We start from the raw sequence: 17695 nt of genomic DNA on the forward strand, positions 1-17695 counted from the left end.
CAAAGGACAAGAGGATTCAGAAAGACACAATGTACAACTGCAGACCCATTCCATTACTCTCAATCATAGTTGTGCCATATTTTAATATTCAGAAACACTTTGGTATTGTAAATTCTACAGATTAAAAACAATAGTTTGCACCTACATTATACTGAATGGAGAAATATTACAATTAAGCAACAGATAACGGAAACATGAAAACTTTTATATCAAACTACTATACTAGCACAGATGTCCCTCACCTGTCCGGGGAAAGTGGATGTGAGATCTGATATGCCTGGGCATCCGCTTACCTGGTTAGAATGGCGAGCTTTGTCTGGGAATAAGCGCTTTACAGATTTACACTGGCTCTCTTACATCACTGGATTAGGAATGACTTAAGTGAACTTGTGTATTTGTGTACGTTGCAGTCAAGCATGCAAAGATGTGACCACTTGCACACCTCACCCTTACCATGTGTGCATCCAAACACAGTGCAATAAGTGGAAACTTACCTTGGGCTACTGGTATCTCGGGGGTTATGAAACCATTCCACCAGTTTCGTGTCTGATGCAACACCGACTTTAATCATGAAGGAGTACGGTTCGACCCGGAAGGCCCAGAAGTGTCTGCAAAACAAAGCAATTACTTGTCATGTTCATATATTTGGATGTATATTTAGAGATATTTGTGATCAAGACGAAATTATCCAACCATACATCAAAGCAGCATGTTCAAAGTTTCACGGCCTATTAACGCAGTCGACGTTGCGATTTGACATGAGCTGTAAATCATCTCCAGTTCCATTAAAACCCTCCTCCCCTCACTCCCATCAAAATGTAATACAGCATTAACGGGTGTGTCAGTATGCTCATTAGAGGCCTAACCCCATACTACCCTTGTGCGGCAAGATCAATTTCCACAAGATTTAGGATTTCACACTAACAAAAATACATCTTGAAAGAGTCCAACCCCCAATGATTTTACAAAGCTGACAACAAGAAGCACTTTTAATTGACACAGATTTACATCAAAGCGACCACCGAAAAACATAACATATGATGGCAAAGATCTTAAAAACACAAGCAGCATTTTCAAAAGCGAAATACTTAATTTCTGTAGTGATTTGTTTTTAAGCTTTGGCTTGAGACTTGAGAGAGAAAAGACTTGCTTAGACTAATCAGCATATCCTCCCAAAAATCCATCCAGTCGGTTTTTGCCAAATTATAACCCCTGACTCTATACCTCTTATACAAATACAAATAAGATTCCCTAGCATTCCCCCCCCCCCCAGTATTTTATATACACACACTGCCAGTCAAATGTTTGGAGACACTTTGATGTATAGGCTTTTCTTTATTTCCAACACTAATACTTTGTGCTAGGGCTGTGCAATTAATTGAAATTCGATTACAATTTCCATTATTACACTAAACGCTTACAAAATTAGCATAATCGGGGAAAAAATATGTATATTCTTTTTTTTCACATTTTTATTTTTTATTTTTTTTGCATTATTTCATGGCGCTGGGATTATTTTCCCTTCGCATTTCACGTGTCATGGCTCATGCTTTTGCCTGACGTAAAAACAAACAGCTCTGTGTGATGATGGCATCAGGCCGCGCTGCTCAGTTTACTTGCGCAGGTGTGGTGGCTGGCCAGCAGGGGAGGGGGCAGGTGTGAAACAGAGACCTCTCCTTAATAGAGGCAAACTTGAAATCATTTGTACTTTTATGACTGTTCAGAAAACAGATAATATTCAGCATCGTTTCTTTTTATTAATGAATATATAAATAAAATAAAGACTTTTTAAATAAGGCAACAAATAATTGAAATCACGTTTATTAAAACGATTGACAAAAATAATCGTGATTGTTATTTTCTCAATAATTGAGCAGCCCTACTTGAAGACATTAAACTACGAACAAACACATGGGATTATGTAGGAATCAATAAAGGTGAAATAACTCAAAACATGTTATATATATTTTAAATTCTCCAAAATTGCCACCCTTTATACTTATACCATTTTCTCAGTGAGCTTATAATAAAGGTCGTCATCTGAAATAGTTAAACAGTCTGAAGTGAAAACCATTTCTGATGCCACCACATGAAGGTCAACATAATTCCATGTGTTCATTCAAAAATTAATGTCTTCAGTGAAAATGTACAGTGTAAATGGTCTTGAAATAAAAGAGGAAAAAAAAACATTTCTAAAAAAGCATCTCCAAACTTTTGACCTGTAGTGTACATATTATTATCATTATTTTTTATTTTTTTCTGTTCCTGTTACAGTTTTGTACATTGACAGACAATAGACATGGCTTTATCAACATCTTGCCAATACAAATCCCCCATTGAGAAAACGCCTAATCACAATTTTTTGAGCATTGCCCCATCAGTGCTCGCTCACCTTCCCTGAGAGATCCCCGTGTCTCCGATGATGTAGTCCAGGCCCAAGTAGCTGCCGGTCTGCACCCTGTCGGCTGCCAGCAGGAAGCCCATGCCCGCCACGCTCTCCACAGTGTCCCTGCGCTTGCTCAGGACCAGCCGCTCGGTGCTGAAGCCACACTTGTCATTGAAGAGGAACCCAAAAGCTACAACACAGAAAAACATGGGTTTCAATATACTGTATTAACACTGTTTACTGGAGGCATGTAGTTTCCCTCATACAACACAAGAGGGCAGCATACCCACATTTTTCTTCAGAATCAGACCAGTACCTGCTATTCAAGCTTTACCAATAAACTACAGGCCATAGCCAATTAGAAATATTTAAGACAACAATGATACAATGCGCAGATGAACACCAGAACAAACAAAAAAACCTATTTGTACTTTAGAGCAGTGTTTCCTAATCAGCGGTATGGAGACCCCTGGGGGTACTTGAGCACTTGGAAGGGAGTACCTGGAATGACTTTACATGTAAAAAAAAGTGAAATTTAGTAGAATTTCAATATAACTTTCAAAGAAAACTTAGTTTTTATGTTTTTCAGTAAAAGGTTTAACTAACTAAAAACTGAATAATCTTTTTAGCTGCTCACTTTGTTCAAATTTAGGCAGGATCCTCGAATTAGGGAGTACTTGGAACATCCATTAAGTCCTCAAAGTGTACATGGGGCAAAAAAGGTTGTACATTTTTAAGGCAGATAAAACAAAGTGTAATCTGCTTTGCTTCGGGGGAGGTGGGGGTATAGTATTTGCATATGTGCGAGGAGGTCCCATTAAAAACTAGGCCATGATCATGTTTACAGGATAATTAGTGTGCCTACGGAAAGCAAATGTGATGACGCAACATGTACATGGAAGATTCAGTGCAGGATAATGATCTGCTCCTCTTTCAAGCAGATTTTTCTTAATTTAGTGATTTTAATGATCAGTTAGAATAACTACATACACCAATTATCATGGCATCATTATGCATGTGGGTTGATTTACAATAGATGCAAATTTAAAATCACTTAAGCACATACTATACAATGAATGCTGATGTCACAAAGAAGAGCCAGGCAGGTTTGAGAGAGTGCAGGAAAATCAAACCTCTTAATGTTTCCTTCTGTACGCCATTGCACGGCATCCCCTCTACTTAGTGCTGAGTGTGCATGTGTACGGGCATGTCCTGCCCTCTGCGCGTCAGCCCGACCTGAAATTCCACCTCATTAACCGACGCAGACCGAGTCCATCCACTCGGCCCTTCACAAAACCACGGAGCAGAGGAATGTGGAAGCGCCAGAGAAAACAGACTGAGAACACCAGCCAGGGCACCATCATTAACCTTAAAGAGGTCCAACCATAAAGAGGTCCAACCATAAAGAGGTCCAACCTGAAAGAGGTCCAACCTGAAAGAGGTCCAACCTGAAAGAGGTCCAACCTGAAAGAGGTCCAACCTGAAAGAGGTCCAACCTGAAAGGGGTCCAACCTGAAAGGGGTCCAACCTGAAAGAGGTCCAACCATAAAGAGGTCCAACCATAAAGAGGTCCAACCATAAAGAGGTCCAACCATAAAGAGGTCCAACCATAAAGAGGTCCAACCATAAAGAGGTCCAACCTTAAAGAGGTCCTCCATCTGACTGAGTTTGACACAACCTATGACAAAAATGAATGGCAACTTAAAATGCAGAAGTTTAGAAATGGTGTTTTGGTCATGATTTACTCTTATCAGGGCTTGGAAAAAAACTAATTGCTAACCACTTTTTATTAAACAATACAAACTACATTTAAAACAATGTCCTCATAACATAATGCCAACATTCATAACGTTTTTCCTCATACTGTGCAGCACAATAATGGTGAATGAATCAACATTAGAAATCAATCAAATTAATTGATTTAAATATTTTTTATTTTATTTTTTTTGATGCCTGTTTGGTCCAGGGACAGCACTTACGAAGTTACTTGGTTGTTTCATAAAACATTTTATTTACTTTTTTTTTGTGGTCGGGATAGTGCATGTTAATGAACACACATGGGACTCATGTATGTAAACACGGCAAGAACTTAATGGTCTTTTATGGAATAAATTAACATTATTGATCCATTTTATGGTTCTGAATGACAAATACAGTAAGTTAGAATCTTTCTGTGAAGCACTTTGGTCCTCCTGGTGTTTTTGTGAAGTGCTATATAAATAAATTGATTGACTGAGTACAGGTATAAAAAAAAAAAAAAACAGTATTGTTCAGGTGTCCGTTTTGTAAATATCTTTAAAGTACTAAATGCAACGATCCCCAACTCTAGAAAGAGATGTGTCATGTTTATGAAATTGATAAAAATCTTTAATATCTTGTTGACAATACAACAATACGATAGGGCATAGGGCTTAAGAATAATGAACCAGATTGACAACTTTAATGACCACGACTGTAATCACTTTGCAATTGTCAGTTGTAATCTAAAGCTTCATCTGCTCATTTAGCCACGTGCCAACATGAACTCTCATTCAAACAGTCTCAACGGCTCTACACAATGTACACACTGTACTGTACTTGCAGAGAATGCTAAATAGTTGTATAGTGATATGCAAACATCATTGTGAGCCATGGTTTTAACATACCAAACAGCCATAAGCACTTACAGTAATACTCAAACACGCATGTTTACGTAACTATACAAACACGTATGCAAACAGAAAATTCAGCTTTTTCATTCACCAGGGCTGAATAAACTGTAATATAAAACACACTTTCTTTACAGTGAGCCTCACCTGGTGCAGGAGGTGTGTGGAAAGTGACCTCCGGGCTGTAGGGACTGAACATGGAGTTTCTGCTGCTGCGCACCCTGAAAGTGTACAGGCAGTCGGGCTCCAGGTCAGACACACTGGTGCTGGGTCCGAACACGCGCTCAGTCGACCTCCAGGTGCTGCTGTCGTCCCCGTCGCCATCGCCCTGTGAGGGAGACGGGCTCTGACCTCCCAGTCTGCACAAAAACAACACAGACAATTAATCTTAGTGTTCTTTTAGAGCTGAAACGACTTTAAGAGACATATGAGCTACCAAACCAATACAAGAAAAACAGGCATTTAAACACCTGGATGTAGTTGGAAATATTTTGAATACTATTTGAATATGTTATAAATGCAGTTTGAGTTTTGCCTGTCGTGTCCCCTTTAAATGTATTAATCCACTATTCCATCGTGTCTTTTACAAACGTCCACTTACCTGCGATACTCGAGAACATGGTGGTCTGTGGGTAAACTATCTTCAGACAGTCTCCAGTGGATATTTGCCTCGTTGTAGACTCGGCTGCTGGACAGGTCGATGAGAGGAGGATCTGGGACTGGGAATAGAAACAGAAATGACACAGGCTATTTGAAACATGAACTCCTCTAAAGACAGCAGTTTATATTTCTAAAGGTCTGATTGCTTTTAACTCGAGGTATTGATGTTTTGTTCTACTCATCTCCCTTGTTTCAATCAATAGGCTCAAGCTGTTTGTTATTATTGGCAAGAAATTCTAAGTAAAAAAGGAGGAATTTTACTTCAAGCCATTCGTCAGCAGAAAACCTCACAATGGCAAAAAGTATGCCGAAAATGCCTTTGTCAGCACTTAAGTAGAAAAAGCCATATTACGTGGTCGAAGTGTGGTAAAGATTAGAAAGTATTTGAATCAAGTTGTTGTTGCGGACTGCTAACAAAACTGTCTTACGTAATGAAGTCGACGCGCTGCCAGGAAAAGAGGCCACCCCAGACTCACTCACTAAATTCTCCATTTATATCCATTCAGCGCACTTTGAACCAATCTCACTTCCCTTTTGTCTTTGCAAACCTTTCTGCTGTGTTATCTGCTTTTTGCTAAACCATTTTGCAGTCTGCCTTCTCCAGCGAGCGAATCGCATTAGGAAGAAACCATGTAGGTCACAGCTTTTCTTCAAGATCGCAGCAGCTCCATACACTCGGGTCGAGTCCCATTTCTCCTAAAGTGCCTCCTTGATTCATTCCCTCTCCCTCTGTGTGTTGAACTGAAGGGACACAAAACTAAAAGGCTTTGAGGAGGCAGGGTTTTTTTTTAAGAAATGGGATGCAGCCGCTGGGATTTCTCGCACAGTTACTTCCAATCATCTATTCTCTCCCTCAAGTCGGTTGTACCAATAAATAGATTTCCCTCGATGTTGAGGATTAGCAACATCACTCTGAGCAGCCAATTTTCCCGGATATTTCTGTAGATATGTTACAAAAACAGTATTTTCAACAAATCACCAACTACACCGCAATAATAATAATGATGATAATCCACAACAAAGATGATATTTGCACCCACACACACAAAAAGTGTCTATTCCTTAGTAGACAAGTGTCCTCAAAAGGCATTTATGTGAGAAGAAAATGAGATTACATGACAGGAACGTATGCACTCTGTATGTAAGGAATTATTTACATAAAGAGCATTATCTTAACAGTTTGACTAAGTAACGACATACTACCTATGTTGATAAAGTCTAAATGTAGCGCTTTTAAATATTTCTATAGTGGTCCAATCCACTTGACTTTGCTGCCTGACAAAGCTGCACCAACTAATTCACGTGAACAACTGAAATATGCAGGAAGTATCATGAGAAGCTAAAGCTGTTTAACAGTTTAGCAAAATAGGAACTGCAGCTTTAAATGGTGTATTATTGGTGGTTCAAATTTGCCTTGCATTGGATTATTTATACACTCTAAACCGTCCTGGGGCCAACTCTTCCACCACTAACACATTGTGTTGTGCCTTTGATCCCAGGGCTGAAGAGGGCCTTTCCATGTTGAGTTTGCATGTTCTCCCCTCGTCTGTAAGTTTCCCCCGGGTACTTCGGTTTCCCCTACCACTAAAAACATGTGCAATGGGTGAATCCTCCAGCCAAGTGATACTGACCATTAGCCTGGAGATGGGACTGTTCCAATCCTTACAGACAAATCCTTACAAAAAGGAGAAAGTACCTTAACTTAGAATGCACTATTCAGCATTCTGGTTATAGGACAACCACGCAACTACTTCACCCTCTGATGTCCCAAAACAAACTAATTGTTTACACAAGCAATCATTCAAAATCTAGAATGTCTTAGTCCTTGTTAACACAAGGGGTCCCCAACAACACCACAATACGATTCATTCATACATTTTTCCTTATAAAACTACATTATTTTAAATGGCAACCTGCTCAACTTAAGTCAAATCTAATAATCATAAACTTGATAAAACGCCTTGAAAGAATTGACTGCTCTCACGTATGCAATTTCTCCATCTGTGAGATCAATAAAGCATCATCTTATCATCTTATCTTATCTTATCTTATCTTAAAGGTCAGCCCCACACATTAAAAAAAAGACATTCCACGATAAAGTCAGTTTAAATGAAGCTTGTTCAGTCTGGCAGAACCATGTTTAGTGTTTGTGATCTAAAGAGCATTGTCCCGCTGCAGTGGTCTCTTTGCTGAATCATCTCAGGCCCATATTAAGTTACAGGAGAGAAGCGAGGCAGAGGCAGCACTTTCTTTCACAGAGCGGAGACTAAAAGCATCATTAGGTCCCTCATCGCGAGTCAGGAAAAGCACTTCTTCTTAGCACTCACTTATTTACTAATGCCAGGAAATTTACCAACATAAGAAAAGTTGGTATTTGCAAATATGATAGAAAGTCTGACCAGAATTCATCAAAAATGTCTAGTAACAAACATCACACACATTATAGGGCTGGATACTGCCAAAATAACTCACCTCAGCTGTTTATATTTCTATCTTGTATGTATAGCAGTATGTAGTACAATTTAAAATAATAGTTGAGAAACATCTTGAAAAGTACCCAACCCCACAGCTTAATTCCTAACAATGTGAGAGCCATGAATCTCCGGTTGAAGGAGCCAAAAGACCACTTTAACCCAGGGACAAAGCCTTTTGCAGATACCCAAGCTTTGTTTTCACCAGCGCTCCCTGAACAACTGTCAGTTATGTCTTTCACTTAGGGATTATATGCTGGGAGAACCAATGCGTGTGACTGCAGTATCCACAATCCCCCCCGGACCCTTCTTAGTGGGAACCCCCAAAGCCTCAACACATGTCAGACACCAGAGGCCGAGCACTAATGTTCATTACAGTTCATGTAGCAAATAACTGACAAATACGATCATGTCTACATTGGCAGGAAATGCAAGCGTCATGTAAAGCACCCGTGAAGCTTATTATAAACTTGAGGCCTAAAAGTGAGTAAGAAAATGTTCTCAAAATGTTGCAGTCAAAGCACATTATTGAATATTGCACTTTTGCCTCATATTACACAGCCATCGATACCTACTTCTATCAGGTATCGATGGAATTAATAGAACATGTAAATACAGGTAAGGGACGAGTCATTACCTCCTCCAAAGCACATCTCCTTGAGCAAAGTCTCCTCTCGTGACGTTTCCAGAACAAACTCATCGAAGCAGGGGTCAGCAGCCGGGTGGAAGGTGCGGAGAGACTCTGTGGCCTTTTGAATTCTACCATAAATACAGAAAAATTTACATGTAAAGATGCTTGAAGGATGTTTCCAGTACCAATTCTTTTGAACGATACCAACATGACTAGGCTAGCGCATGTCTATGGTAACTAGTAGCCAACATTAAAAACAGTCTGACCCAAGCACAGTGCACATGAGGCAACTCACTTATGACACCAGACTACCGATATAAATGTCTGTGTTGACTGAATAACTTTTGAAATATAAACATTTTGCATTTAAAAGAACAGAGCAGCATCAGCTTCCTGGTTGTAAGCTACGCAGTGGCGGAGTGATCTGGTCGGTTATTGGATCTACAGTAGTTTGTTTACCTGCGGCCGGCATTACTACACGTGGAATTCACAAAGGAGCTTTCTACAAATCAGATATGGCAACGTTTGGAGGGCGACCCCATGATTTTGAGGAGGTTTTTAATGCAGGCTACTTGTTACCATAGACATGCACTAGCCTAGCACCACTAAACTCTTCAAATATAAGGACTGCATTAATTAAAAAAATAATTAAAATCTCGAGAAATCAACAACACTCTGGATAACTAGGAAATGAGGCCCTATGTCAAAAATCCGGAACTATCCCTTTAAGTTATGCGTACATTATCAAATGGAAAGGATCTAGGTGATGTATTTTCTTAGCATGAACGGTTTAAAATAAACTGTATAACTTAGCCAACTGTATCATGGTCACAAAAGTCCAAAAGCTCCCTGTTAATCTAAAGCTGCTAATAGAGATCAATTAGTCACTTCTCTTCGAGTCGTCACTACATGGCATTAGGCTCACTATGCTGCACTCCTTCCTCTGCTGCCCTTGGGTTTGGTAACCTTTGAGCACGTGTGGGAGGTTTGGCTAATCACTCCGACTCATGAGCCGCTTCATTCCCAACTTAACCATAAACCTACAGCTTGTTGGTTTTGGATTGTGCAAAACAAATATTAGTCTACCTGACGTGGAGTTGCTTTGCCGTTTGCACAAAGCAAGACTGGTCGGTTTCCTTGAGCACTTCTTGGGCATAACCGACCAAGCCGCTATTCTCCAACATGCCCTGGTACTCCTCCACCTAGGAACGGTTTGCATCGTCATTTTCACAATCGGGATTGCACTCACAGTTTAGCAGATGTGGGGAAATGAAAGGATATTTCTACATATGTATTTGAGCTTTGTTCACCTGGCCCTTGAGTTGCTCAAGGCGTCGGTTGCGAGACTGTTCAATTGACCTCAGCATCTCCGTCTTCCGTTCTTGCAGCGTCTCAAACAAGCATTCGAAGTGCTCATTGGCTCTGCGCTCGGCCAACTGCCCGTTTTCCTTTCATTGGAAAGAATTTTAAAATGTAAATAAAAAAAGTCCTTTTTTTTTGTAAAGTCAACATGGGAAAGATCATGCCTAATTGGAGGATTCAAAACATTTTGGGTACGTCAGCATGGATTTTTTAAAGCAGTACTATAACTCTTGCCCCTAGAGGCCATAAGTGCAACTGCCGGTGTCGTAGCATGTTAAAAAATTTTAACTTATTAATTGTCTTGGAGAGTAAATACTACGCTGACAGAAAAGACAAAGGAAGAGAGGGATATTGTACATCCAATTATACAATGGAAATATTTTTTTTCACTCAAACTTGGCTGTAAATACTGTTTAAAGTGGCGCTAGCCCGCAGTTAGCTTTGCCCGTTAGCATGTTAGCTTCTTCTTTGTGATTCCATTAGTGTGTATTGGTGACTCTGGTCCGGTGGCAGTCAAGTTGCAAACATGGTTTTCTGGCCAGAGACACCAGGGGGAGATGAAAGACCCTCCAATCATCCCATAAACACTTGTATTACCCCCACAGGGACTACAGAAAGGATTTATTAAGGTAAACACGTTGCTTAGTACTGTTTTAAGTTTTCAAATTTGAATTGTGTATACATGTTAAAAAAGGCAGTAAGTAGTAGGAATGACATTTGCAAAAAACAAGCTTGCACTTTCAAATGCACATTCAAATGGCGTGTGAACAACTCCATGGTGCTGTGAAGAACACAATTTCAGAGCAGAACTTCTCAGAACAGGTCCGGCGATGGATTATTGATTTATCTTCCACTTTGATGCAACAAAATCCAGGAAATACTGATCAGAGCTTTAGCAGTAGAATACAGCAACACTCTAACCCAGGGGTCTCCAACAGGCGGCCCGCGGGCCAGAAGATGATTCAATCCGGCCTCTGACATGTAGGGCACACAAAGTCCTGAGCATGTCAAACAAAAGAGCGACTCTCTAGCCCATTCTGGTGCGGAGATATGATTTTTTTAAGGAAATAACCAGAATGCTCACGTCAGCCATTAGGGGGCTGCTTAAATAAGGAAGGAACTAATTCCACAAGTGTCCAGTAGAGGGCACTGACATAAGAAGAGATCAGGATACAAACAACACATTATTGACAGATGTAAAATGGACATTCTGCCTTGTTGAGTGAATAAATATTGACTGTAGCAGAAACTTTTTCTTTCTTTTTTTAATAAATGGAGGCTACAGTCGGGCTTATTATTATTCATTTATTGAAAAAGGTTTCCTCAATAGTATTTTCCCAATCAAAACATTTTACTGGAGCTTTTCTTTATGGACCCCGGCGATACACACCCGATATATTTTGGCCCTCAAGGAAATTTACTTGGAGATCCCTGCTCTGAACCTTGTATTTTAAAAGATAAATGCTACTCCAGGTATGTTTTGCTGAGGGAACATTACATGACGTCTCCCTTGAATCATATTCTTTAGAAGCACGAGGAAGCGAGGAGAGGAACTTGAATGCAAATGGGGAAAAGAGCATTTCCTGATTCTTGTTTAATGTTTGTCATTCTTTAAAAAAAAAAGAAAAAAGAACAGACTCAGCAATTACATATTTGTATCCAGAAATTTGGTTGTAGCTGACTTTTTAGAAGAGAACAGTCCACAGCAGGTCAAATATAGAGCCCATTTGTTGTGCTTATATTGAGCTCCCAAATGCATGAGTCAGCGTTCTTACCTCAGTCTGATTGATGAGCGACTCCAGATCAGTAATCTGAGCCCTGACCTGGTCCTCTTTACTGATGAGGTAATGGATACTCTTGGCCAGCTTTTCCTACAGAGGAAATTAGCAGTGGATAAGTACTGGATTGAAAACAAAAACACGAAGACAGTCTTGGAACAGTTTGAGCCGAGTTGTACACACAATCAGAGTTTGGCCCATATCCTTTCAATCAAAAGTGTATTGTCTCTCTCTATTGAGCAAGTTAGACTCAAGTGAGAGTAAGAATGGTGCCGGTCAACATTAATGGTCGCTGAGGTACCTTGAGGATTTTGTAGGCACTGGTCATGGACGTGACTTTGTGGTTGGCGTGGGTTCCTCCCAGTTTACACAGGTGGCACACGGGCCGCTTGCACACTTCACAGTACATGTTCACCTTCTCCATCTCATGCTCCGGGCACATGAGCACCTGCCGTTTCACAAACACAACAAGCAATTTAATGTGACTTGATAAAGATACAGTTAGAAATGAGTGAATAAATAAAAAGTCATAAAGTCATCAAGCCGACAGAAGCAGGTAGAAGTGAGTTATATTTAATCTACAATTCTCCCTGACTTGAGAAATCTTATGACGGGATAGTATTTTTAACCTCTTAACCCCCACCTGAACTGAGCACATGCTCTCCAGCTTGGTTTTACCCAAATCTAAAAGCTTCTTGAAAAAACTCGTAACAAAATAGCGACGAAAATTGTGAAGGAAACGAGTATGAAAAGGCAAAAAAAACGCAACAAAAAAAATGACGAAAACGTGATACAAAAAAAGTGACAAAAATATGACGAAAGAGTATCAGAATAGAGGCAATGAAAAATGTCAAAAAAGTGACCACAACGCGACAAAAACGCAAGGAAAAAGATCCGTTTAAATGTTTTGTAAGTCTTAGCTTTCAAATGAGGCATTACACTGGCCTATACAGACGGCATCTCTGGAATCGTCCATATATGGTCATGTTTTAAAATAGTTTAGGGGGAACACAAGAACATTTCTAAACTTTCTCCAATTATTCAAAAACAACTTTAACAAACGCTGAATTATGAATACAATTTTCTACTAAATGAAGATACAAAGACATGGAGAAAAGCAAAGTGGTTCAACAGCCCATAAATACATAAATAACGAAAAACGCTAATATGATGCTTCATTTTAGCATCGGGCTAATGCTAACGTTTTGTCACTTCCACTGAACAATCTGCTGTTAGAATATATCCATATGGACCCGATTTTCCAAATTGAGTTTCCCAAAAATTCTACTTTCTCCCTTGGTGAAGCCACGCCCCCTTCTATGCAGTCTGCATCTATAAGCTGTAAACCAGGGGTAGGCAAGTTTTCTTGGCGGCGGAACGATTTTCCTTAGTGTAAACAGACCGAGGGCCGAAGCCGCTGATTATTAGCCCAAAGTAAAGCGCAACACTGGGACCATCTTAAATGAGATAAATGACTTAAAATTGCTGGAATTAAAGTTCTTATATGTTGAATTTGAGTCGGTTTGAACTAATCCAAGATACAAATGCTATAGCACCAATGGAACAAGAATAAAACCCACTTGAAATCAGACAAATAATAGTTTTTCACTTTAAATGACACAAAATTATCTGAATTAAGAGAATAACTACTACAAGAGGTTTTATCTCATCTAAGACCAGACCAAATCAACTCAAACCTTAAATTTAATCTGTCAATTCAAGATTTATGTAATTTCTTCCTTAAAACAATTATTCTTTTTCCAGTGCACGTCTTTCAACTGCCAGTGTTGTACATGATATATGACCTAATTGGGTGAATTGACAGTATTTCTACCTTTTTTTCTCCCATTTAACTCTAACAATGTTAAAAGTCCTCTCTGATTTGTGTAATAATGTTTCTCAAAATCATCTTGAGGGCCAGAGGAGCAGTGCTGGAGGGCCGGATTTGGCCCCCGGGCCTGACGTTGCCTACCACTGCTGTAAACCTTTAGATTAAAGCTGAACTGGAGAACATGTACTCAATTAAGGCAGGGTCAAGAAGTTAAGTCAAGATGGCGCTTTCTCCATTACTACTGCAGCTCTCAACCCTCTCTGAGTTGTCGCTCACTCTACCCACCTCTGCAAGTCTGACCAAAGAAACAGAGCCGCCAATCACTTGCCTTGGGCCTAAAGTTTGTCGTCGGCCCCACATACTCATGCTGGGCTTTCGGGGTGCCCCAGGGATGGTTCAGCTTGAAGCACTCGTTGCAGAAACTGGCCTTACAGTCCATGCAGCTCTTGGTGGCCTCCTGCACCTGGGGGGGCTTACACACGTTGCACATAATGGCCACGGCGGCGCGGGCGGCCTGCCGGTAGCGCTCCACGATGCTCTCCAGCGTGAAGTTTCGGAACAACATGCTGATGCCGCGTTCACCCAGGTCGATGTCGTGCTGGCAGCCCGGGCAGGGGATGGTGGTGATGCGGGGCGTCACCGAGCCTCTGCGCCACCCGGGGGAGGACACAGAGCCTGGAGGGGGGGCCGGAGGAAGCACAAAGTCACACAAACTGCTCAAAGTGCGAATCCTGTCTGAGGCCCCATTTTCACATGCAATTCTGAGCTTTTGACTTGATGCAAATTTCCAGTGCATTCACAAATCATTTAAATTGACTTAGTTATTTCAAGTTTATTATGCAGCAGTCAGTTAATCAGAAGCGAATAAAGTTTTAAACAGTACAAAAATGAAAAAGTACTGACTACACTCAGTAATAGAATGCTGCATAATAACATAGAAATTAATAGAGGGCTATGAACGGACTGTGTACTGATCCAAACATGCTTGATAGAGAGCATTACCTCATAGTCTAGATTAGTCCAAGCAAGAACTTTAGAAACGAATATCTCAGTACAGTCTTTTGGAAAAAATAGGGCCTCAGTTCATCTGCTTTCACATCGTTGTTGTCAAAGTAACCACTACTCTAAAAGGCATGAACACATGACATGGGGCACATCAACCTTTTATTGAGCAGTCAAATACAAGGAGATGGAGATCAGGATTGCTGGGAGGGCTTGAAGGAGATGCAGAAATGCTTTTGGAAGATATGGTTTCCTTGGATTTGTTGAGATATCTTCTCATCATACTCTACATGTTGTTTGAGACTTACCAGGAGTTTAAAGTAAGTGCTCACACTGATCTGGACAACACAAGATAAAAGGTCCTTAACTCGGGCCCGACGGATATCGGCACAAATGTTTGAGATTGGCTGAAGTTTGCAATGCAACCGATTTCAAACCATGATTTTATTTTTTAAAACTCAAATGCACGGCAGCTAGCAGTGGTAGTGAGGGCTGGGTTTAATTAACTGATTAATAGATATTCCTAATCCTGATTGATAAAAAAAAAAAAAAAGAAAAAAACTTAAATACATATTTTCCCATAATAATGCCATGTGACATGATTAATATAACTGAATTGGGTCAATTCCTAATGTAAATATTCATTTTTTAGTGAGTTAGTTTCTACTATTTGCAGCATTAGTTCTTCTGAGAAGGTCTTCCATATCCAAGTAAAACTGATACTGTGGTTTATCCGAATCGATACCCAGCCTTAGCGGTGATGTGTGCATCTTTAATTATACATTTAAAAATGCACTTAAAGATTTGAGATAATCTTTGTGAACATTTCTTTTTAAATAGATGTTTGAACATGATAAAACATTAGTCAAAAATGTCAACTTTTTATATCCATAAAGAACACTACTAAATAATAAAACACTAATAATATTGGCCAATGTAGTGGCTATCGAAATATCATTTAGGGTTGTTCCGATACAAATACTGTTTTTTTTACCCATCTAATCAGATACCAATTGGGCTTGTTGAAGGATGTGGCTGCCCTCGCTCCGCAGAACTGAAGTTGTGAGTGCCAATACTTCCTGTTCAAGATTACCCATTCTAATAATCATATTTAAAGTATTTAGGTTACATCTAGGTAAGTATCATCCACCAGGAACTCACTGCCCACCATGATGTAATCTAAAATATGATTGTTCGAACAGGTCCTTATGGGGAGGAGGTGAATTACTGGCACTCAGTTCTGCAGAAGTAGCGTAGCCGCATCGTGCAGCGGGCCAACAGCTGAGAGTACCAGTCCGATGCAACAAAGTATGAATAAAGACAACCGTGTAAAAGAAGCCCCAGAGCACACAGCTAACTATGCATAATAAACCATTACTTGTCTGCCAAAATTCTTCTTCCACTCTAAAGACTAAGAAAAGGGCAGCCACTATTCATGCTACTCCCGGCGTTAGCGGCATTAGCATTAGCCACCCTGTAGTAAAAATGCTGCGGCTCACACCTGTGGGTCCTTTTGAAGAGACAGAATCAGACTATCCATGAATTGGTTGAAGTACTCGGCGACAACATGTATCCGGAGATGGAGAATCTGTGATATCGGCACAAAATTCTGTCCCAGCATCAGTATTGAAACAACCCTAGAAATGATTATTGTGGTCAGCATCTAAAACACCATATCAGTCAGGCCCTTGTTTTAAATAAATAAATAAAAAACATGCAGTGATTGAAACTTTGAAGAGTTTTGAATGTCCAGTTCAATGCACACACGCTCTTGTTTATACTTGTTACTTGGTTCTGGCAAAAGTAACAAGGCCACAACACAGTGACATCAGGTGATTTATAGAACTACATGTGGTCACGTCACAGATGCAAGCAAAGGGTGATTCAGCAAACTCAAATCATTGCACAAAATAAAAGAAAACAAAAACGACAAAATAAAAGAAGCTTCACGTTTTTGGGGTACAGGGGAACCAAGGAGTGCTGGATTTGTGTCTGCTTGTGTGCCTGCCTTTCCACTTCGCTTCCGAGGACCTGAAAATTCAATCAAACACTCCTCAGGTATAGGCAAAACACAGGAAAGAAAAGTCCCAACAACACTTTGAAACAAAAATAAAAAGGTGCAGCTGAGGAAAAAGCAGTGGCAAAGAAACAAGCAAAGCAATAGGTCTATGTAGCCGTGTGCATGCCGTGTGGAGTGAATGGAGAATTTACAACCAATATTATACGGTTTAATCCATAAGTCTCAAACCGGCTGAACTCACCATGTGATTGAAAATTATATCAAACATGATGCTTTTTACAATGGTGGGCTATGAAGAACTTAAAATGAATGGGAATATGTCAAAATTGTGAGAGCTACAAAAACTCACATACGAGGTGATTATTATGAAGCAACAGTGACTAATTTGAAACATTTTTAGCTGCTCTTCCTATAGTGAATAAGGCTATAAGTGATGGCAAAGGTACCTACCTACCATGTATTAATGTAATATCTAAATATAAATATAAAATAGATCTAAATATTTTTAAAAGAGCTTTTTATAAACCGCAATTTCACAGATTAGTTTAGTCCGTTTCCATCGATATCGAATCATATCAACTGACTTTATCATTCATTTTTCAGTAAATCATTTTCACATATTTTTTTGTAGAGGTCGACCAATACATCGGCTCGATATTTGAGGATTTAAATATTTATTTTACAAAAAAAGCTGATATCTCCAGGGCCGAAAGTGCATTGGTGTTTTTGCATTGGAAAGAGCTACAGTTATGGTGCGTTCATGTGGTCCTCGGGAACTCGGGCGAACGACTTCCCCAGTTGGGGAATTCACGTGAACGGTCGCTCAACTGGGGAAAACGACACGGGAACTCAGGTCAAGACGAGCTTCCCGACTTAAAATCAGGTGATTTGTTCTCTAATCGTTTA

At 39.9% G+C, this 17695-nt stretch overlaps 1 protein-coding gene across 1 annotated transcript in view; it reads right to left on the minus strand.

Annotated features, from left to right (window-relative positions):
- trim36 (tripartite motif containing 36) overlaps positions 1 to 17695 on the minus strand; it is a 33546-nt gene that overhangs the window by 2493 nt on the left and 13358 nt on the right. Inside the window, exons 4-13 of the mRNA XM_079553175.1 lie at positions 14096 to 14442; positions 12238 to 12384; positions 11934 to 12029; positions 10107 to 10244; positions 9883 to 9998; positions 8803 to 8924; positions 5636 to 5753; positions 5182 to 5393; positions 2393 to 2576; positions 495 to 608 (exon numbers count right to left, since the gene is read on the minus strand). Coding sequence (XP_079409301.1) covers positions 495 to 608; positions 2393 to 2576; positions 5182 to 5393; positions 5636 to 5753; positions 8803 to 8924; positions 9883 to 9998; positions 10107 to 10244; positions 11934 to 12029; positions 12238 to 12384; positions 14096 to 14442 — 1594 coding nt within the window. The remainder of the gene's footprint in view (positions 1 to 494; positions 609 to 2392; positions 2577 to 5181; positions 5394 to 5635; positions 5754 to 8802; positions 8925 to 9882; positions 9999 to 10106; positions 10245 to 11933; positions 12030 to 12237; positions 12385 to 14095; positions 14443 to 17695) is intronic.

Source organism: Gobius niger (genome assembly GCF_951799975.1).
Source record: "Gobius niger genome assembly, chromosome: 1".
In the NCBI taxonomy this organism is placed as follows: Eukaryota; Metazoa; Chordata; class Actinopteri; order Gobiiformes; family Gobiidae; genus Gobius; species Gobius niger.